We start from the raw sequence: 23,801 nt of genomic DNA on the forward strand, positions 1-23,801 counted from the left end.
ATTTGGCTTTTATCTGTGGGAATACTGGCTCAATGTCTGTAGTAGTTTGCAGTTGCATTGAAGCAGATTAAACCATTTTGTAGATTGATTAAAATTCCTTGGTTTTCTGTTTGTGGTCACTTCTTTTGCTTGTGGTCTCCTCAGAGGCTGAGTGCTATGTTGGAGGATTTCTGGGAAGAAGTTAATGCATCTTTACTGGTTCCTGCTCTGGAAATGGGAACTTGTAAAAGCACATTACACCAGTAGGGTTTTCCAGCTGCATCTCTACTGGCATGCAGCTGCTCACCCTGGTGTTGCATAGGAGCTTCCAAATGTTTGGTTGTTATTTCTAAGTATGAGGAAAGAAAAATGTTGGAAGCCAACAGAATGGAGCCTGAGGTATAGATGAAGATTTGAGATTGGCAGCCTACTACCAGCTTGTTCTGAATGTCTTAGTACTTGATTTTCTGTTTTGAAATCAACACACCTGCCTAGATGGACTATAAATGAGGAAGAAAAAAAAAGGAATTCTCTGCTCAAATGTGTGGAAATAAATCTTAAAGCCAAAGGATCATGGATGTAGTGTTTATTAAACATAAATGGCATGTGGATAATGTTACACTTTAAGGAGGCATGTACAAAACTGAAAACTTATGTTTAAAACAACAAGCTTAAAAGCAGAATGTTTTAAGATACTGCACCTGATATAAAAACTTTCTGGGATGTTCCTCACTTGATATGCCTATCTTGAAAAGCTGAGAAACAAGACATAGAGGTGAGATGTGGTATTTGCAATTGTGAGTGCAGTGATTGAACAGGTTTTTGTTCCCTACCAGCCTTAAGAATATATAAGAAACAGGGAAGCAGCAAGAACCCAGGGATTTTGGCCTGCTGCTGATCATGTGTGCAGTAACAGGAGGTATGATCTGGACTGGAATGGAGGATATAAGGTTCCAGGAGCCTACAGGAGGTTTGGGAATGCCTAGAAGCACGTCCATTAAACAGCAAGTCATGTGGGCTGGCAGTCTGTTGAGAGCTTTCCTAGAATCATGATCCAGAAGGCTGGATTTAAGAGTTTCTGAAAGATACCATGGGGAAGATCATAAGAAAAGATGGGCTATAAATACTAAACAAAACCAAAACTGTTCTTTGATACACAAAATACTGAGATAAGGGGAAAGAGCTTATTCAGTTTACTGTACATAAATTACCAAAAATTACCAAAAATTTGGATAGGAAAGCATGATAAAAATACAGAATGAGGGGGAGAGAAGAAGGAAGAACTTCATCCTGCCTGTACTAGAGAAAGCTGAATTTATAATGCTTGGAGACTTGGAAATGTCTCTAGGAAGAGGCTTGGGGTTCTATTTTTAGTTTCTTGTTCCTTATGCTTTGCATACACATGTGATGTTAAAGCGCTTTAGTCATGTTCTAATTCAGTTAAATTTTAAAAATTCACTCTTAACTGTTCCAAGATTTGCTTCCCCTAACAATGACTTTTTGATTTGAAGAAGAGTTTAAAAATTTGAACCTGTATAAACTGTCATATGTCTAAAATTCTAGATTATCAGTTATCCAGAATGCTTTGTTTCATGGATATTCACTGTGTGTTAAAAAACCAATCCCTGTTTTAAATGGATTTTTTAAAAAATTATTTAATAGCAGATGTAATGGTCCTGGGCAGTTTGAAACTTCAGAATAATTAGCTGATGCTAGCAAGCTAATAACTGATAGCTGGAAAATGGGCAGTATTCTAAAACAGAATTCTGCAGGCTTCTTGGTTTATTTCATTGGTAATTAAAGTTTTTGGCTTTTTTTTTTTTTTTTAAGCCATAAGCTGTTAAAATCTGTACTGCTAATGATCTGTTATCATACAGTTTGACTCCATTTTTTGAAAGCTCCTTCTAAGGCCAGGGGTAGGATTTTTTCAGCTTTCCAGATCCTCCGTACGCTTGGTAAAAATTTGGACTTTTCTTATCCATTTAAAATTTTAACTGTCTTATGTGGAAAGCCTGGGAATATATATAGACAAATTTTAAAATATGCTGAGGCAGTGTCAGACATTAAGGAAAAGTTGCACAGTGAAATTAGAAGCATGTTACCTTATCTGGGTGATGTTTTCATCACGCATTGGAAGGCTGAGAGATGTTTCTCTTCCCTTTCGACTTTCTTTCCATCCTGAGCAAGTAATTTGTCAAGAAGCATCCTGATGTGCCCTCTGGAGATGTGCTTACCTTCTGAGTACCCCAGACCCCAGTGATTTTTCACAGCTGGCCATGCTCCTGATGCCTTGCTTGCCCTGAGTTTTGTGGGTAGTGACCTTTGGCACTTGAAATCAGTGAAAATATAACAGTGCTGCTGTGAAAACAGTGCTGCTCTAAGTGGTCTTCTTGCTTCTTGCCAGCTAGTGGTATTGCAATAAGTAGTGCAAGACAGAATAGCTTTGGCTATACATTCCTGGTCTAGAGAGGGAAGTGAACAAGAGTTTTAAATCCTGAGAGTATTTATAATAATAAAGAAGCCACTCTGAGCTGTCCAGTATAATATGTAGCAAATCTTAGCATGGGACTTGTTAGTGTTCTCTGCAGATTTAAAGACAGTTCTTCTCCTCTGTGCTTCTGAGCAGCTTGAGCTACTCCAAAGCTTCTTGTGCCTGGTTACAGTAATTGCTTGTCGCATGTCTTTGTGGCCTTTTCCTACGGCAAAGATCTGACTTTCAGTGACCTTTTAATTAGATCTCAAGCTCCAGGTGAGTTTTGAAACAGGGTGAGTAATGTCTGAGAAAATGTCCTCCTGCCCGTTGCCATTTAGAAGGAAGTGAAGAGAAAGATGTGCCACACCTGTTCTTAAAGTAAAGTAGCTGTTGCTACCTGAACTCTTAAAATTGAAAAACAGCTCAGGGTAAAACAAAGTCAGGTGCAGTTCTGTAGCACTGTAAGCTCACCTAATTGTCCCATCTCCTTAGCCTTGCATTTCCTAGTTGATGGTGTTGATCTGGTTGGGAACTGAAGTGTCAGGCAAGAGGTAATTGTCATTTGGCTGCTTCCTGTCCGGTTTATCTCGGCTGTTTGAGGGGCCTGGAAAGGCCCGAGGTGGCCTTGGGGCAGCCCGCGTATCGAAGGACGAGAAGAGGCTTCAGTTCTTCTTTCTGGTTTTATGTTTATTAATTGTTTATCTAAAAGATGTTCTTTCAGCCACCAGAGATCTGCTCAGCAGTCAGCCATGAGCACACTGTCTCTGCCCTCCCGGGCAGCCACGTATCTTTATACCCATTGTTACGTGTACAATATTTATCATTTTCCCCCAATACCATTTATTCTCATTGCTGGGTGCACTCTCAGTAATAACCAATCCAAAGGTGCCACCATGGCGAAAGAAGATGGAGGAGAAGAGGAAGAAGAAGGAGGACAGGACACACCCCAATTCCTCCATCTTACTCCTCTAAACCCCCCTGTACATAAATCCTAAACCCTGTGTCTCACCCTCTAATTAACTAATCCCTTCACCATTCACCCCGGTGAAGCCCTCATCCTTGTCGTCTCCTGTGTAGGACCAAAGTCCAGCCACCAGACACTTCTGGCAACATTCCAGGACTCCCAAGCCCCCCAAGGTGGTCTGGGTGGCTCAGCACCTCAGGACTGAGATCCTGAGATCCGACAGCTTCCTTATCCAGCTTTCCATGGGGCTCCCTGTGAGCAGCAGGGCAGTGCAGCTCTGCCCCAGCTGGACATGGTGTGGGCAGCTCATCACAGCCCGGGGCCTGAGCACAGCAGCTTCAGCAGAAACGCTCCCCTTCTTTACCCTCCGTGCTTCTGCTGGCACAGCAGCCTCTCCCGACCCTTGATGATTCAATTTCCTCAACTACAGGGTGATAGATGTGTTATGTGTCTTGGGAGCTTGGGATCCTGCTGGTTTAGTGAGCAGAATCAGGTCAGTGAGGTGAGGCCAGCTGGGTTTGTTGGAGCTGATGGGAGAGAGCAGGTCCATGGAACTGCTGCTCTGGTCACAGCGATCCACTAAGCTGAACTGCTTGTGTCATTGAGCTGCTTTATGCTTTACTCTAAATGTATAAGCAGAGAAAAGGGATGCATCATGAGGTGAATTTCACTCCTGTTACTGTAAGTGCGTTTGTGTAGGGTGCTTTGGCAAGAAGAATTTACTGGAAACCTCGAAGCTCTGTCAATAAAGGAGGTGGCATGTGGTAAATACAACACCAGTGTAAAGTGTAAATTGTTTTATTACATAATGCACATATTGTGTTTATAGTAACTTGAGAGAAAATTTTTGTGTATATCTGGAGAAAAAAACCCCCATGCATTTACACTAAGTGATTGGTAAAACAGCTAATACTGCTTTCCTGTTCAGTTTTACTTCTCAATAAAGCATGCAGTCAGAACTTTGCTCACACATTGATGATGTAAGTGGTGGCTTAATTAATGTAAGTGTATGTATGCTTATATCAGCACAATGTGGTCATCAGATTGGAATTGTTTTATTTCTTAGGATGTGCAAGAGGTGCTGGGTCTGATGCAATGTAGTTTCATCTTATGTTATTGAAATTTGGGTGAGCTCAAATTTGAGATTTTCTTAATCTCTTCTTCGAAACCATCTGAAAAATACCATTTTTTTTTCTGAGCAGTTGTAATTCTCAGGCAAATCTACAAAAAATTACTAACTATGCTGTTGAGATTGTTCATCATGCAGTAAAATAAGTGGATTTTAGCAATATTTACAGTGTTGTTATGGAATAAAAGAAATGGAATCATTGAAATTTTATTATTTGGAACTAGTGATTCATGTAAACCCCCTGAAACAACTTTTCCATTACTGATGTGCTTCACTATCTGATTGCCATTTGCTGTGGCTTAAATGGTCTCTCCAACACCTGCAAAATCTGGCCCTGAACTACAGAAAAACTGAGGCACAAATAAAGCTAAATTAAAGAGCTACTGCATTCTGTGGTGTTTCTTACAAAGTTTGTCATGTGTTTTGAGGAGCCTGTCCTAATGTGGTGCAGGCTGTGGTGGTGTAGCCACTTCCATGGTTGCTGTGCTCCACACCACATTCCCCTCAGCTCTGAAAGCCATTTTGCCCTTCTGCAGCCTCACCCTGCTCCCTGCCTTGGGCTGGGGCTCCAGGTCACAGCTCTGTGGGAGTCCCATTGGGTGAATGGTGTGCTGGGAGGGGGTGGAATGGGATAGACAAGTTAGCTTTTGCCTGGAAAAGTTCCTTGTTTGACATAGCATATGAAGGCTGAAGATCCAAACAATGGGCTGCGGAATGGTGAGAAGGAGCAAGGAGGAGTTCCTTCAGGAGTAGAATGAATTTCCTGGATTGAAGTCATTGTGTAGCTCCTTATTTAGTTGTCTCAAATGTCTGGTATGTCAGTCCCAAGGAAAATCTGTATGTGGCTTGATGTACATATATCTTCCATGCTGGGTACTATCATCTTGAGGAAGATAAAAGGACTGAAGATGAAGCTTATGAAGGCATTGGATATCTGCAGTTATATAAGAGCAGAAAATTCCTTTATTGTGGAAGAGTAATCTTTTCTTTGCAGATTTTTAGCAAGACTTAAAAGCAAGGAAAGTACCATCTTCGAAAACCTTGCAGAATTTGAGTAGAAGCAAGATCCATTTGTTTTGGTCTCTGCAGAAAGTGCCAGCTTGCAGATATTTTTGGACTTCTGCTCAGTATTTTAGTCTGTGATGGTTCTAAGGCTGAAGAGGCTGATGGACCACCAGAGAACCCATGGCTGGTATGCAGTCTGATGAAAGAGCTGGGAATCTTAGTGAAAACCTTAGGAAAAGGTTAGAGAAGCATGGCTTTTCCTCTCCCAAACAAATGTGACAAGTTGGAAAGAGTATGAAAAACTGGACTACCAAGTGCAGTCAGGAGCACTGTTTGTCTAAGGGCTTTCTTCATTCTCCCATGAGAGTCAGGCTAGAATTTATTCTCAAGTAGCTGGGTGTTTGCTGAAATGCCTTTATGAGTACTTATGAAGGTGCAGGTCTTCTTGTCTAGTCTTTCTTCCTGCTTAAAAACGTTTATGTCCTGACAGTGGTATCCTGAAATATTACATTTTGTGAAGCTTCACCAGGTTTGTGTGCACAGTAATTCACTTTTGGCTTTCCCGAAGTCAGTGCTACTTACAATCATATTCTTCTTCAGCATTAGTACCAACAGTTTTATCCAAGATCAACTTCATAAAAAAATAAGACAAGCCCTGCTTGAATTTGTTCTGGAAACCAAGGAGTAATTCCCTAAGTTTGGATCATTCTGTGTCAGTACCATGAAAAAAATGAGAAATTGAGCAGTGAGCTTCACCCTCTGATATCGATGCAAGCATCCTCTCCTTGTACTTGCATCCCTTGTAGTACTAGCACACACCATGGTCTGATTGGCATGTGGTTTTTATTTTACCTATTATTTTTCCTTTGGCAAAGAAAGGTCTTGCATATATGTGAGTACAGCAGATAGTCATTTGGTGTGTTTCTTTGGATGTGTGAGCCAACCCTTACTTCCTCTCACCTGCTAGAACTCTGTTTCTGTTTAGTTCTCAAAGACACACAGTGGCCTTGGCAGGAGTTAAACTGGCAATGTGTTTTGTCACTTGGACTACTGGAAACCATCTGTGTGTTCCTCAGTGCCTGTCTGTACAAACCTTGAGTATCATCTTGGATGTCCTTTCATTGTAAGCACAGAAAGCAGTGAATGGGCTGGGCAGGCAGATAGCCAGCTATTAAGTGTTTGTGGTAACATTCATCACTGAGCTGGCACATTGCTGCTGATTGAGTCCTTCTGTGTGGCACTTGCTTTTGGGGCTTGCCACACAAAAAGAATAACAGTGAACACAGATGATGTTTCGAGGTAAATGCCATGCTCTTCTGCTGGCAAATTTAGCAACACTAATAGGATCAACATCAGAAGTACTACTTGATATTTTTCTTGAAAGCATTTCCCAATGCCATTAGCCTTTAGCTTGGTGATAAATTTTTCATGCAGTTATCACAAAGTAGTGTACAAATGCCAAATGCCAGAATCAGTTCTTCTGTAACTGATAAAGCTGGTTATGGAACAAGATGCAGAAGCTACAAACACTCGGTTTATGCCTAAAATTAATGTTTTTATCCTTTTAGACCTTTGAGGGGTTTTGCATGTAATTATTGAATCCAAATGTTACCAAATTCATAGTTCTGTTAGTGTCAGCAGTATCTGATTGAAGGTGCTCAGATGCTCTTTTATGTTTGTCAAAAAACTTTCATAAAATAAAGCAAAATCCATAACTGGCTGCAAATGGATACCTCTGCAACAGTTCTTCAGAAAGCCTGAAGGCTTTTTAAGCATTTATATACCAAATAAAGACTAGCAGTTTGACATTTAACTTAATAATTGGTTTCCATCTTCTGTCTTGAAAAATCAAGAATACTCAGACATTCTTGCTATTGTGTTCATGTATGTGTTTCTACTGGCATTTTAGTAAATTTTAGTAAATGCCAGTGATAGTGTTATAAGAGAACAGTACCAGCCACTGTAAGACTGGCTGGCCTTGTTCAGGGAATGAAGAGGATTTTGACAGTGTGTGGAGCAGTGTTGTAGCAGCAGGCTGTTCTGCAAGGGCTGCAGGCCCTGTAAGAGGTATCCAGGTTGTGCTTCTCTGGTTTTAAAGCCAGTGGAATTTGTGTCATTGTGATAACCAAGAGTCTTGCACTGCATTGGTCCAGTGGATGTTGATGGGCGATGAAGAATTGGAACATTGGGCAAGAGACAGAGTAACTGAAATGTGTGTCTGTACTTTGTAAAAAAAGGAGGGAGGGCATGGCAGAAGCCAAAGGCCCAGCAGCAAATGTGTCAGAGAACACAGAATGTGTCACCTTGACTTGTAAACAGCAGAATTTGGTGAAATTTGTCTTCCTGTAAATTTGTATTTATCAACTTTACTGGGCCCTTCCTACAGTATGAGCTTCTCTTTTCTGCTGCACACTTCCTTTCTTCCCTCTTCTGTGCAGCATTGTCCCACTGTCCCTGCATGACTGTGGCCATTGAGGAATGTCTGCTTTGCCACCTGGGTGTGTGCTGGCTGCCAGCTGAGCAGGTGCCTGCTTTATTCCTGCTGCTGCCTTTCCCTTGGCAGAGGTGATACCATGGGTGTCTCCTATTCACTGCCATTTTTAAAATAAAACTTGTAGCAACTTTGTGTCTTTGGACAACTTCAGAGAAATTTGGTAAAGGTATGAAGGGACTTTATTGGAATGAAAAGGTACTGGGAGGGAGGAATGGCTTCAGAATGCCCAACACTGTCATCACTCATACCTTATTTCCTTAGGAAACCAGACTGAAAAAAAGCATTCACAGAGGTAGACAGTAAGAGGAAACAGGTCAGCACAGGAAAAGGGAAGCAAGGATCTATATTTGGAAAAATTAAAACTGGAGTCAGCATAGGATGGAAGAATAAAAAAAAATTTGCATTTCTAAAATGCAGGGGAAATTTCACAATCTGATACAAGAGGATTGTACTTCTTTAAAACTCAAGTGTGGGTTGTAACAGGTATTTATCACCTTAGTAAGCAGGTTGGGGCTACCTGGGTGTGGGTATCTCCCAAGACATGTATACAAGCACTGACTTGTTAAACCTGCCAGCCTGCTGTTTTAGTAGCAATATCATAGGAGAGCTGTTTCTTTGAAAAGGGTGCACAAAGGGCACACAAGTTACTTGATTTCTAGAATGTAAGTTTGAGGGATGGCTGAGGGAAATGGTAAAATTTGCTGCTCTTTTATGTTCTTCCTCCAAAGAAAACATCTTAAAATACTGGATCTGCCTGGTAGGAGTATGGCTCCGCTGACAGTTATCTGCGTCATTTTGTTTTTCCCTGACATTAATATTTTGCAATTCACATAGTTTCCTACCACAATGTTTTGTAGAGGGAATGAGGAGATAAAGGGAGCATGGTGGCAGATGAACTTGTGTCTGACCAGACAGTTTGGACATACCTTCAGGGTAGATCCACCTGAATGTTATCATGTTATATAAGGACTTAAACCCCAAATCACTTACAGCATCAACTGTGAAACTATCTGGTGTAGGCAGTCTGTTATATAAATAGGTTGTCCACAGAGCCCATGGAGTCTCCATCCTTGGAAGTGTTTGAAGCCTGACCAGGCAGAATCATGAGTAACCTGGTCTGAAATCAGTCTTGACTGCGATTTGAGCAGGAGATTGGATTAGAGACCAGCTAGTCCCTTTCAACATGAATTGCGAGTCTGTATTATTTTCTTGCCATTGTCACATTTATTTAAAACTTGGAGCTGCCAGTGATATAAAACATCAGGTGTTCTTGAACATTTGGCAGTTTCAGCTAAGTGAGTTTTGTGAATTTCTGGAAATTTGTACTGGCCAACAAAATTTGGATGAGTCCTCAAATAATAATCCCTGGGGTAACTCCACCACTGAAGCAGCAGGGATCATAATCCAGTGGGTTGTCTTTTTCCCATTGCAGTGTAAGGGTGTTAGTTTTTGTGATTCCAGATGGAAAATTATTGACATAAATCCAATGATCCAGAGTATGAACAGAAAGCAGAAATTCAAAACATACCTTGACACTTCTCATTTTTAACCACATTGCAGGTGGGAAGAGTTGACCTATTATTTTTTGAAGGTGGTGTTGACAGCACTGTCATCCTTCCTTGACCTGCTTTCAGAAATGAGAGGAAATGTGACATATGAGGCCAGCATGCACCCATTCCTGGGTTAGCAGTGCAGAGAGCCCAGTCTGCTGTGTCAGATCATCTCTGCTGGCATTTCCTGCAGCTTTCATTCATTCTGAAACTGCCTCCAAATATTTTCTATTAGATGGCATAATACACTCTGACTGCAGTGTAGATGCACCAGCTCTCAAACCTATATCACAAACCTATTTACCTGTGAGTAAAACATTTAAATTATATTTTCAACTTATTAAAATTTATATTTTCTTTTTGTGTAAACAAAACATCCATCTATCAGTTGAAGAGGAGAATATGATCAGAATAGAATTGGTGTGTGGAGAATTATGTCTTTCACATGTACCCTGGTTTTCAATGAGGAAATAAATGCTGGCATTTCACTTCTCATTATGAATCAAAACATCAACTGTTACTGTTTTGTATTATTTTCTTCAGAGCATACATTACTTGGCTTCTGAAAATTGGTTGTTTGGGTTTGGTTTTTTCCTTGCCTGGTGTTATAGAAAACACCCTTCTTCCAAACAACATCAAGTACAATAATGCAGAATCAGCTTGAGAGAAAAGGCAATGGTGCATACAAAGATACTGCTCATGGAATGTCTGTCCCAAATTCTTATTACATCCTCACAGTCATGAATAAACAAACTCTTGCAATTACTTGCAGCTAATGTTACCCTGACAACAGTGTGTATATATAACAAAATTCAGTAATCGCTGCCAACAAAACCCCCAGTACAGCTAATGCTTCTGTTTGCCAGGATGAAATATTTTCATTAAGAATTAAATCAACTCCAGATCATAAGTTCTGCCTTCAGTATTAGGATCAAAAGTAATTATTCATTCCAGTTTATGGAGATAAGTTTGGTTTGGGTTCCCTGTTTATCAAATAGTGGTATGCAAAGGGAGAAGCTGTATCTCTCTTTACCAGTTAGGTAGTGATAAATCTTGGCATTGTTCTGGCAAGCACAGTCTGCCTCTGATGCTTTTTGGTGCAAGTTTCTCCTCACTCAATTTTGCCAGTTCTGTGCATGCTACTGATCAGCATATTTACAGCTGAGGAACAGCAGCCTCCTGGGACAACTGCAGGAATGCAAACTGGAAATATTTTTTTATTTAACTTACAAAGAGATAGAAATTGTGGAATCCAGTACTTAAATGCTGAAAAAGCAGTTGATATCCTGGTGTAAACAGGTTTCTACTTCAAATGCCAATAAAGGATATATCAGTTTAAATAAATTACTGGTCTGTTGCCTCCTCTGAGCTCTGATCTGTTCTGTAGCTGCTGTTGTAGTCTCTCTGATCATAAGATTCTCTTGACACCCAGTTTTAGTTTCAAGGTAAATTTACTTCTAAGGAATCTTAGAATCTTGACAAAGACTCAGAATTTTTCCAGTTCAGGGGAAGTCCTGCCAAGTTGAAAATTTTTCTGTACATTCAAATGTTCGTGTTTGGTGCTTTCTAAGACAGAGACCACTGAAGCTGCAGTATTTCTGAACACCAACACCTACTAAATACTAAAAGCAAACATAAGTTAAGTGCACTAATGGTTTGTAAAAACAGTAGCTTCCTTCTAGGAGTGAATATTTATTTTCATTTACATATGTTAAACCAGTGATTTTATTAACCAGTGCTTCAGTTGACCAGTTGAGTTGGAAAAAGGAGGACCAACCTAGGACTCTTGTAGGACTCATTTTATCAAAAATGTTGGTCAAGAAAATATGGGCTGCTCATCCTTCCTTCTTCAAGAATACAATTTCTAGAAAGAGGGCAATAATGCCCTTCCCTCTTTCTTCTGTTTACTGAAACTTAAGTATATGCTCTGCTCAATACATATTTATTAATATTAAAATACAAAGCAAATCAAACTAACTTGCTCTTAAACGACTTTACATATTTCTAAACTGAATTCCAGTTTTAGTGGTGTGAAGTTTGATGCACTTCCAAGTGAGTGCACTTCCAAATTTCCAAGAAATTTGTACATGAAATAATAAAATATTTTGTCACCAGTCAGCAGAAATGTAAGATATAAGGGTTGGGGGGTTTTTTTTAAGGACAGCTTGAACTTACTAGGTTTGTGTCTCCTGGCTTTGAAAGTTGCTTGTGATCAATTTACAGCAGCAAAGCTTTTAATGCTTAAAGCAATTATTTTATTGCCCAGAGAAGTTGTGGATGCTCCATCCCTGGAAGTGTTCAAGGCCAGGTTGGATGGGACTCTGAACAACCTGGTCTAGTGGAAGCTGCTTGCCCATGGCAGAGGGATTTGGAACTAAATGATCTTAAAGGTCCCTTTCAACCCATAACATTCTGTGATTCTCTAGTTTTGATATTCTGTTTACTTAGTAGAACTATTGCTAAAAATTGCTATTTATTTAAAGCAAAAGTTATTATTGGGCTAGTGTCCTCTAGAAATAAATACTAGATTTCATTTCCCCTTGAATTTTAGTAACAGAAGCTGTTGTTCTGCAAAGTTAGTTCAATGACCAGCATTCTGTAGTAGCAAACCCTTAATGGGGGAACTTGCATGTTTGTTTCTTGTCTGCAGTTGTGTTTCCTCCATCTGTGCTCATTTGATGGGCAGGAGGTGGCAGAACCTTGCAGAGCAGTTGATAATAGCAGTGCTGCCAGCTGTGTGCTGTGCTTGTACAGGTGTCTGACTGGACTGGCACAGATCTCTGACTGGTTTGAGGTGGTGGTGCTGGGCAGCTTCAGTGGAAATTATTTTGGGTTTCAGGTCATAGCCCCAGTGACCTTGTGGTGAGGAAAGTGTGATTGGCATTTCTGCCCAGCTGAAATAGGGAGCAGCAGAAAATCTAGCAGTGTCTCATTCTTTAAATTTCATACTTTGGATAGACAAGAAACTCTCAGAGAAAGGGGTATTACTTCTGGAGGAAGCATTTTCAGTAACACCCTCCTAAATACAAAGCAGCAGCATGACTGTTCTTCAGCACAGCTGTTTCTTCATTATTTTAGCAGTTAATGTTTTTTTGCTGAGAGGTTTTCAGGCATTCTTGGTTAGACTTCATAATGAAATTTTCAGTTTCCAGTTCAGACTCCTGTACCTCTGTGTGGTTTTAAGGTTTGATTTCTTTGTGTTAGCATCTGAAATACACCGTTAAGGTAGTGACCCCTCTTGCAGGAATTCTGTTTGGCTTATAACTTACTAGCTTAATCATAATGTAAGGTGAGGAAAAACAGGAGTCTGGGCTGAATTACAAGTAGTAGTTCTGTGATGTTTTATTCAGTTGCAGATAGGAAAAAATACACATATTGGAAAACTCTGGTCTTTTTAGTCTAACAGTGTTTGTGATGAGGTGGAGAGCAGCAAGGTTTGTGTGCTTAGTTTGAAGAGTAAACTGCTGCTGTGCTTGTGCAAACTCATCCTTGGGCAGTTTGCTTGCACTTACACCACTGGTTTTCATTATTGATCTGGTCTTCAGAGTAGTGACTTGTTACAAACATTCTACCTAAATAGTGGTCCACGTGCATGGATCACAATATGCTAGAAATAAATAAAATATTCTGAATGGGATCTGGAGAGGAGAAAACTGATGGATCTACAGGTATAGTGGAATTTATCCACCAAATATTTTGAGAAATGTGGGACAACCAGAACAAAATAAGTGTAAGTTAGTTAGTTAATCACTGGACATCTTTTTAGACTGCAGCCCTTCACTACTTGTCTAATTGAGATCTGGTGAATGTTGCTTAGCAGAAAAGACAGTTCAAAGTAAAAACCTTAAATTGGCCACAGATCTTGTGGGAAATGGTTTTGCTGCTGTTGAGTGGAGACAGCTATCTCTTGAGATTGGGTTGTTAAAGCCTTAGATGGTACTAGCTGAAATAAAAAGTAAAGCTGCACTCCACTTAGAAGAGAATTAATCTAGTGCCTGCAGGGTAGGACAGATTGTCCATAGGGTTTAGCAGTAATGAATGAGCTCTCCCTTTCACGTGGTCCTTCACTGATTCACAAAACCCTAAAGAAAGGGAGGGAAATCCTTCTGAAAGACCACTTTGCTCTATATTCTTACTAGCAGCAAGGCAGAAGCATTCATGCAATTGAACTTCTAAAAAAATTTAAATTGTTAATTAAATAGTGTAATTAGCTTTTTTTCCCCCTCTGTAGTTTTAATAAAAACTGAAAATCTGCTATTGCTCTGGATGTGCAATGATTACTTTTGACCTCCAGTTTAAGAGTTTGCTTGTGATGTTTCTCTTTGTAATTGACTTTTCTTTTTTCTTTTTTGTTAAACAGCAAAACCATTTACAAAGTTGGTAAAAGAAATGCAACTCCATCGAGATGACTTTGAAATTATAAAAGTGATTGGAAGAGGTGCATTTGGAGAGGTAAGAGATTTTAACTTTCAGTTGTAATAATAAAACTTTCATTGTTTGTGCATCTGATTTCTTGTTACAGTGGACCTTAGGACAAAAGGTTCACACAGATGTGCTAAAATATTTCCAAATGTGGGATATGGCTGGGTACCTAATGCAAGGTCCCTTTGAAGCAGGTTATTCAGTGTCCAGGTGTGCCATTTCTGTGACTGGCTTTCTGACTTCAGTGTAGCCAAGCAAGTGTCTCTTGGATGAGTGAATGAGCAGGATGGTCCCACCTAGCAGCTGCACAGCTGAATTTGGGATCCCTTCTCCACTTGCCATATGTACTGCTCACTGCTGCTCTAATTTAACACAGAGCTGGGCTGCTGCTATGGTAGGAGCGTGGAGGCTGCTCCACCCATCTGCCTGTCTCTGTAGCAATCTGGTAATGCAGAAAGACGCATTTGGCTGCCTCAAAGGCTGTTCCCTGTCATCTTTGAAGATCAAAGGCTGCTGGATCTGTTTTTTGGACAGCAAGTTGAATCATGCTGGGATGATAGGAACGCCTTGTGTTTTGAGGACTCGCCAGTCCCAGGACCCTGGACTGAAGCTTAATACATTTGATGAAAGTCTCATCAATCACACAAGCCTGGTAGGGCTTGCCACTGGCAAAAGCCTTCACAGACAGCAGGCATAGGATACCCAAGGCTCTGGGAGGACCTCAAAGACAACCTTTTCAGCATTTAAGAACAAGTAACTAAAGTCATACGTCTGAGCAAAAAAGGTGATTAACTAGAGAATTTCTAGAAGTAAAGATCCCTTCTATTTCTTTCAGGAAACCTTTTTGAAGTAGTGCCACACAAAAGTGAAATGCAGAGACTGCCATTAGTGGCTGACTTCAGCCCATGAGCACTCTGCTGCCAGTGGCTAAGGAGAAGCTTCCTGATCCCCATGTCCTGTTGTCTCCACAGAGAGCAGGACTCTCGGCCCTGCCAGGCATTCCTTCCAAGCCTGGTGTGCTCTGGACACCTCCAACTCTTTCATATAGGGTTTGAATGTGGGACAGGGTAGCAGAGGGCAGCCAGAAACTCAGCTAGAGAAACACCAGGATCCTGCTTCACCTGGGTTCAGAAAACAACAATGTTTCTGTGTGCATATGCACTTGGTAGTGGGTGAAGTAATGACTTTGTATTCACGTAATTTTAAGCTACTTCAGAAACTGCTTTTGAGAAAAGTGGACACCTAAGACAGAAATTAACATTTCAAGAATATCTCTTCATGTGTACCATCATTTAATGATGCAGTAGCATGTGGTTTACATGTAATCATCATGAACACAGCTGCTGAAGAAGTGGAGCATTTTAATAAAATGTCCAGATTAGCACTAATGTCTTGCCCTGTTCACTTTCAGACATTAGAGTTCACTTTCAACAAGACAAAAGTTCACTTTCTAGTGGATGCTGAACTTGATGAGTGCAATATTTGTTACAAAAAAGGAAGTATTATCTGAAAGTAATGGAAATACTGCATGAAAATCACTTAGTTCATTTGAGTGATTCACTTTAGTATTATTTGAACACAAATTTTAGAGGAAAAAACAAGGTTACTGTAAAAAGTTTGTCAGGAAAAAGCAATAGTAGGAAAAATATTGGTTAGTCTAAGGGAGGACTGAGAGCTACAAACTTAGTCCAGAAAAGAAGTCTAAGGAGGGAGGTTTATAAGTAGATAAAAGGCCTAAAGAATCAAGACAGTAGTGGGTGCCTGTCTGTCTCTCTGTTAGGGTTTTGGTTCAAAGCAGTGGCACAGTTTTGAATGCCCCCACCTACTGCATGAGAATTTTACTCTCCATGAACTGGGTTTCTTCTGGAGGAAACTAACCAGAACCTCCCTTCCAGGTGTGCACCAAATGGCATTTTGGATCCAAGGAGTGCATAAGAATCAATCACTGGATTTGACTTTCCTAACAGCTTCAAAGCGTGTTTGGTCCAGGAAATCAGGGTAGATACAGTCAGAAACAAAATTCCTGAGCTGCATACAGTATAGATGGGAAGGCTCAGCACAGGATGCTTTGATGTTGTTCTGCTCTTGCTGTGCCAAATGACTTGCTATAGTGGCTGTGACCACTGATATCTAAAGAATTTTAGATTAGCATTTTGGCAGTTTGTCTTTTGGCAGGATTAGAAAAGGTTTCTGGATCTTTTCAGAAGTACACTTGTGATTGCTTTGGCTATCAAGAATGGGAACCCTTTATAGTGACTTGCAGATGGAGTCAGTGTTGGGAATGCCTTCCCACAGTACAATATTCAAGGAAGGCTTGTTTTCCATAGTGCTTGTTCTGTTCTTTTTCAAAAGATGCTCTTCTCTACTTATGGGATTGACCAGCTGGAGATCTCAGTACAGCAGTAGATGAAGTATTTATATGCATTTCAAGAGACTTCAGTTTATATTTGCTGGGATGACCTTTCTTAACGTTGGATCAAAGTCTTAAGGTGCATGAAAGATACAAATGCTGAGTGGAAACTTGTGTTAATAATGTTTGGAGTGCCAGAATCAACAATGTGTTTCATACTCTTACATTTGGAAAAGTATGGAACTTTACAAAAGCAATTCACACATCCCATCCCCCCCCAATGGAAATGAAATTTCACAGAAGTGAAATGAGAAGGTATCTTAATTTCATCCTTCTGTTGGAGCTGAGTGCTCACAGAGTCAGTGGTGTCAGTTACCTGGCAATATCACATCTTGTTTGTCTCTTATCTTGAAAAGTTTTAATTTATAGTTGCAGCAGCTTGAAAATCTTGATCAGTTTAAATTATACAGGAATCATTGATTTTAAGTTCATTATACTTTAATCCCTCTTGCCACAGAATATTTTGTGCTTTTTGCTTATGAAAGAATCCTTTGACCCTTGTATATACCAAACTGCTATAACTGCCAGATTTTATAGGCGTTATAAAATAGTAATTATGTAAAGGTTGACATTCCATAATAAGAAAATGAAATGTAGTTTCTTGAAAGGAACTGGTGGCATCTGACTTGTATAAAACAACACTTGAGAAAGCTGAATGGAGGAGTTGTGAGTAATTTTTCCATAACACTTTCATACATACATGGGAACTATGTTGGAAATTACTTGATGGGCTTTATGTGCTAAAAATACATTTTAAGAATACCTATAAAATATTTGTTTAAATGTATAAAGAAATTATTTAGAATTAAACTAAACAGATTCCTGTTAGAATGAAGTAGTTTAATTTAAATACTGAACAGCTAAACAAGGTAGACATCAAAAAGGATGAAAATTACATTCCATTCTTCTCAGTTTAGCTTCTTTGGATTTTTTTGGAGAGTGCCAGGGGCTTTATTCTTCCCAAAGAGCTTTTGCATAAATCAGTAGCTTTGAAGAAATACAGTTCCAACAAAATAAAAGCATGATATTAGTTATTAGTCAGGATCAGTGGTCAATTTTTGCCAGAAAAGATGCAAGCCAAGGAAGGAAACATGGTATTTGACCAAAGAGAGGATTTGAGAGCACATGGGAGCTTTTATCCCTGTGAACACAACTGCAAAATCAGTATCTAAGGCAGGTTGATATAATCACCAGAACACATCTGTACTAGCATGTCAGTACCTCTTTTCTTTTCTTTTCTTTTCTTTTCTTTTCTTTTCTTTTCTTTTCTTTTCTTTTCTTTTCTTTTCTTTTCTTTTCTTTTCTTTTCTTTTCTTTTCTTTTCTTTTCTTTTCTTTTCTTTTCTTTTCTTTTCTTTTCTTTTCTTTTCTTTTCTTTTCTTTTCTTTCTCCTTTGCAGAACTCAGCTTGGTTTCTTTCCACTTTCTCCAGCAGTATGAGAACAAAACTCAATGCAAAACCACCTTAATGAAAGTTCTTGTAGCATGGCATGTCTGAGAGAGCAAGAGAAAAATATTTCTTAATTTGTTATTATTGTGCTAGGGGAGAAACAGGCTAGCTTAAAGCCTAGAGATTTCCTCTGTAGCCACCTGGACTTCTCCTTTCACATGAAGGAAGCCAGCCACTTTGCAATCAGGAGAACTGAATGTCTGAATATTCCTTACAGCAGCATGTAGGGCTCTGACTCAGGAAGTCACTGGCTTGAGAATGTCACTTATTTTTTCAGAAGTTTCATAGTTGGGAAGAAATAGTTAATTAGTTAGTTAAACTTCTAACTAACATCTAACTAAGTTAGAAGTTTAATGTTAAAACAAGTAACATGTTTTATGTGTTTTTTGAGTGTATGACAGAATAGTTTATAATTTGAAATGCTAGAAGGAGGATAAAGTGCTCATGGTTCTTCCTCATCTCTAGGCTGTATTTGCCTGGGTATATACCCATACCCAGCTGGGTGGAGCATTTTCATGAGTGCCCCAGCGTTACTTTAATTTTTCATTTTCTGGGTCATACAGGCAGGTACCTCTTGTACATAGGGAGGTACATACAACCTTCACAGGGAGCAAAACTGATAATAAGTGAAAAGCCCCCTGAAATAAATTCAGTAGTAAAATGGTTTTCTGTTATCTAAATTCTGGTTTCTATTAATAAAATGACTGCAGGATGCTGTGTTTGTAGACAAGAAAGTATTTTGTGTAGCATGAAGTATTTTGCAAACTACACAGAAAATACACAAACTACGCAAGAGTGAAAATCACTTTTGCAAACTACACAGAAGTGAAAATATAGTCTTTAGGAGATTTAAGGAATATCAGCATAGAATGCAAAACTCTTTCAGATTTTCAACCTTTAGCAAACCACACCAAAACAACAAAGAAACCAAAAAGCAGTCGAGCTGTGGTTTGAAGTTTGCCTGTGCCTGACTGTTCCTTTCATCTAGAAACACCATGAACCATTACTTGAAATGAAAGGATGTCCTGAGGACCTGGCCTTGGTGGGACTGTGCTTACTGGGAACCTCAGGCCAGCCTGAGGAGTGCTCTCTGTGTGCTTGGTGTTTGGCTGCACATGCCGAATGAACTGGGAGCAATTGTGCTTACAGCAAGCTGAGAGGGATAGGAGGAGGACACTGGATGTGGACTGTGGCTCTGAACACTTGCATGTGCTTCTTTGCAGGGTTCATCTGCCCTCAGTGATGTGCTTGTATGTCTTTAATGTCACATGTCCTCATTTTGTGTAAATGACCATTTAGGCACACTGCTGTAGATAGATAACACACTCCAGTCAAAGAGCAGTTGTTGAAGGAAGAATGAGTCAAAATGTACCTTGTTTGAGAACTTGGATTGTATAACGTGGCTGACACCTCCTGGAAATTTGGCAGTGTGGGACTGAAACAATTGTCTTCCTTCCCTTGTTTGTTAGCAAGGATTTCTTGAATGAGCAATACTTAGTGTGGTTCCAGCAGAAGGGTGGAACTGCTTGGTCTTGCTTAGCACAAAAATAACCAAAACTCTTAATGTGCCCCACCTAAGTATTACTGTTCTGGATGGATTAGAAATACCTTCTCATGTAAGTGCTGTTGTGCACAGACTTGATCTGTGTAGTGTTTGGTAATAATACGTCACCTCCACTCGGGATGCTTAGTCACAGTCTCAGCTGGGATCAACAGACAGAAAAATGTGTTTCCAGAAGAAATAATGGCTGAGAGAATAGGGCTGATCCCCCATGTGCCACAGTTCTGATCACGGATGTGGTTTCTAATGAGAGAGATACTGGCTGAGGTTGCAGTGAGAGTCAGAAGGGAATATGTAAAACAGCCCTTCCCGTGGTCAGTCGTGCTCTGCAGTGAGAGGCAGAGCTCTTTGTGCCCTCTCCACCTTGTAATCACAGCTGTAGGGTGCCGAGTTAAGTGTTTTGATGTACTTCTAGAAATTAACCTGGGGCACAGGGAGCCTGTGGACTGCAATTAAGGCTGTGTCACCTATTCAGAGCTTTGGTGGTTGCTGTTACGTGCCCAGCAGGGACTGTACCTTCCTACACTGTAGATTAACAGAATTCCAAATTATTGCACACCACATATGACACTTTTCATTCAACTATTCAAAGAGTCAAAGCCTTCAGAATACGATGCAAAAGAAGTATTTAATTAGCTCTGCTTTTCTTTAATATGCTCTTCATGAAAAGAAGAAAATTAAATCAAAGCAAGCTATTTTCTGCTATGGAATTGGATGAAGAAAGAAGCTGCTTTGTTTCGAAAATGCTTCAAAAGAGCTGGTTGCTATCTCAGTCCTCCCCAGCTCGGTGTGTGTTTGTGTGGCAGCACCAAGTAACTATGGAGACAGGCAGGTTGCAAGGAGCCAGAGACACACACAGTTCATTGTGGGGCTGCTGTGAGAGCAGACATTTGTCTCTGCAAACCCCCCGGCCCTGAGGAACAGCTTAGGTGCTATTTGGGGCCTTTATTCTTCTGCAGAATCTTTCTGGCTGGGACTTGTAAGGGATTTCTTCTTTGCACAACATGAAGATATACACTGCATGCTCAAAAAAAATCTGATTTTGCTTTGGAAATCTGCACCATGGCATATGAACTCTATCAAAAGACACTCTGGTTTTTAAATTTATATGTAAAATAGACATTAAAAAAACCTGATGGAGCAGCCCAGACCAGTTTTTCCTCAAAGATGCAGTATTAAAACTGTCAACTAATGAGCTATATATCAAAGACTTTTTCCTATCTGAAAGTGTCAGGAGGATAAAGTAGTTGCTGCAGTGTTTTTGCAGTAGCTGGTGTGCAGGGTATCAATAGCATGAGACAGAAATAGTAGAGTAAATGTGGCATGAACAAGCTTTAGCCAAAGGAAATGAATGTAATATTCAATTATAAATCTGGTAATAAGACATTATGGGTAAATTGTTTACATCTGAAATGACATTTTGTCTCTTCTCCCAGTTGAAAGGCTTGACTAAAATCTCTCCTCAAATGTCTAAAGCCTTTCCAAGTTCCCATCAAAGGTTAAGTCATGGTATTTTACACTGTTTTATCCATGTAATTTTATTGTCTGTTAGACTAAGGAGATTTTTTATCATCCAATTTATTGATGCCATTCCTTCCAATTTTATTTTTAGATAGAATCATAGAATGGTTTTGCTTGGAAGGGGCTTTAAAGATCATCTTGTTCCAGCCCCTCTGCCATGGGCCAGGGGCACCTTTCACTAGACCAGGTTGATCTGAACCCCATCCACCCTGGCCTTGAACAATAATGTACACTTTATTTTTTCTTTTTTATAGCAAGTAAGGCTTTTTCTATTCCCACACTAGCATGAGAGGCTCTTTAGTTTCTTGATCACCTCAACTGTCCTCTTAAACACCTGCTCCAGATGAAGTTTATTTTTCTGAGGTGTGGCTGTGTGTTGAGTTTCCAGTGGGATTGTATTGCAAGGCAGTAATGTTTGCCCATCCCCAGTGGTGTGTATCTGCCTGTGAATTCCAGATTCAGTTTGCCTTTTTTCTTAACTACCTGCCATTATGAATTGTTTGCACAAGTATTATCACCTGTAAGTCTGTGTTCCTCTTCAGCTGAGAACATTTTGCAGTCCAGTTTCACCTTATTCCTGTAAGTCCAGTCCTTAAAGATAAATTTTACCTGAAAGTTTACGGTGCCATGAGCATGACTAGTGTCCTAGTGAGTTTTTTTTGTCTTTGCTTTGAAATGAATGCCAGCATGATTTTCAAGAAGGATTTGTTAGCTGTCTTAATTGTTTTCTGGAAGCCAGTTTTATATTTAAATGATTTCTGCACTTTATTGCACCATACTTACCATTTACATAAAATAAAATTTGTAACTTGATGCTGCTTACTAATGATGATCATGTCACTCAGAGGGCACAGTACAGTGCTGGGAAGTTCTGTCTTGTCTGTAGAGGATGATTTGGCTGAGATTTGCACCCTGCAGATTTCATTGGAACACTGGGAAAGGTGGAATTTGGCCTGAGTTGGCTTTGCACAGTGCAGTCCTAAATGTCAGTATTGAGTGGGTTTTGAAGATCAAAACATAGCAAAATACTCCTATAAAACAATTCAAGAAGCAAAACACTAACTCTTGCTGAAGTCTAGAAAGCTACTTTAGCTATATTGGTTCTTTATTTTATTTTATTGCACTGCAAGTGAAACAGAGCTTTGAGACACAAAACATGGCAAAGAAATGGATGGCAGAAGCAAAACAAATATGATGGGGTGTTGTGAGTTGTAGTTACCATAGATGGATCTCAGTTATGCTTTACCCTCACTTGTCTTACTTTTTTTTTACATAAATATGTCAAAACTTGGGTTGAAGTGAAGGCACTAGGATTCATTAGGCTTTCTGAAATCCTTGAGGAAACACACTTGAGCTTTATTGCAGTTTTCCTGTTGCCTCAGTCTTGAGCATGACAAGTCATGGTGATGCTAATCAAATCAGATGGTGATCAATCCATACAGACTGGAAGGGGGCTTGCAGTGCTGGGGGGAGCCTTGCACCTGCAATTTTTTCTTGTCACATTTTAAAGACTTAGTAAAAGAGAATCACTTCAATATCTACCAGACTACTTTGTGATTGTTGAGCATTTGTCGTCCCCCCCCCGATTCTGTACTGCAGTCTGGCATTATGAGATGCAAATTGGGAATAAGTTTTAATTTCCTTAGTTTGACTCGGGCATTAAAGGTGGTTGATTAGCCCATGTCCCACCCCTTTGGCCAGGTAGAGAGGTGTAGAAAAAAATCCAAGAACAGAGCAAAGCTGAATCCTCCGAGTTTCCAGTGGCTGAGGGTTCAGGGAGTCCCCAGCCCATCCCTCTAACTCGGGGTCAGTAGTCACCAAGGCCCACACTGCAGTGTGTGTTCCTCAGGTATTAAGTATGTCTGTGTTTAAATACTTTCTGAATACTTAGGTGGCCTCAGCAGCCTGTGGCTGAGTTCCAGAACTTTTTTTGTGACAATAATATTTCCTTAATCTTCTTATCTTTTTTTTTTTTAATTTGATGCTTTATATGTTTGTGTTATGAGAAGTGGTAAATTACTGTTCTCTGTTCATGTTCTCCATGACATTCATGGTTTCCTGTGCCTGTCATAGCTGTTACCTCTTCCAGACCTGGAATATTTTAGGTTATTAAATCTTCTTCTTGAGAAGCTGTTTTATCATACCTCTGCTTGTACATTTTTTCCTTTCATTATTCTTAGCATACTTCTTTTATTTTTAACTACTAATACAGTGTAAATTCTATTAGGCTTAGAAATGGAGAGTGAAAACCAACATTAAATCCTCATCTGTGCATAACATGAGCACTTGTTCAGCCACTAAACTTTTAAACTCTGAAGATAGAAACAATGCTTTTGTTCTTAAAGCAGGCATTTGTAGCAGTGTACAAATCTATGTCCTTTGGAATACCTCTGAACACCAGCTGAACGGTTTTTCCTTACATTAGTAGATGTGGTGGATCGGAATGTAGGATAAAAACCATCATATTTAAAACCAGACATCTTGCATGCTTTGCACAACTGCAGTATAAGAGGCCTCTGTTTGATCTCACAGAGTGGTCAGTGTGGTTATTGTAACTGAATTTGAGGTATGCCAGAGAAGGAAGAATTAATATAGAAGTAAGAAAAAACAACTCCACTGCAATGTCCCAGAAGGAGACAAAGCATTATATGACAAAAGTAAACTTAGAAATGCTGGCATCTGATGAGGAAAGTAAAAGAAAGGTAACTCAAGGAAACACTGAGGTATTTTATGGAAGAAAGGATCTTTTTCAATATTGTATTGAATATTGTATTCTTCCTTATAATAGCACTGAGTTTATCAGGGCATTATTTTATTTGTGCTTCCTTGTTTCAGTTCGAACACC

At 39.7% G+C, this 23,801-nt stretch overlaps 1 protein-coding gene across 11 annotated transcripts in view; it reads left to right on the top strand.

Moving 5' to 3' along the window:
- Positions 1 to 23,801, top strand: part of CDC42BPB (CDC42 binding protein kinase beta) — a 92,753-nt gene that overhangs the window by 15,224 nt on the left and 53,728 nt on the right. For all 11 annotated transcript variants that reach the window (XM_074542310.1, XM_074542311.1, XM_074542313.1 and 8 more), the window contains exon 2: positions 13,955 to 14,046. In XM_074542310.1, the coding sequence (XP_074398411.1) occupies positions 13,955 to 14,046 (92 nt within the window). The remainder of the gene's footprint in view (positions 1 to 13,954; positions 14,047 to 23,801) is intronic.

Source organism: Zonotrichia albicollis, chromosome 6 (assembly GCF_047830755.1).
Source record: "Zonotrichia albicollis isolate bZonAlb1 chromosome 6, bZonAlb1.hap1, whole genome shotgun sequence".
Classification (NCBI taxonomy): Eukaryota; Metazoa; Chordata; class Aves; order Passeriformes; family Passerellidae; genus Zonotrichia; species Zonotrichia albicollis.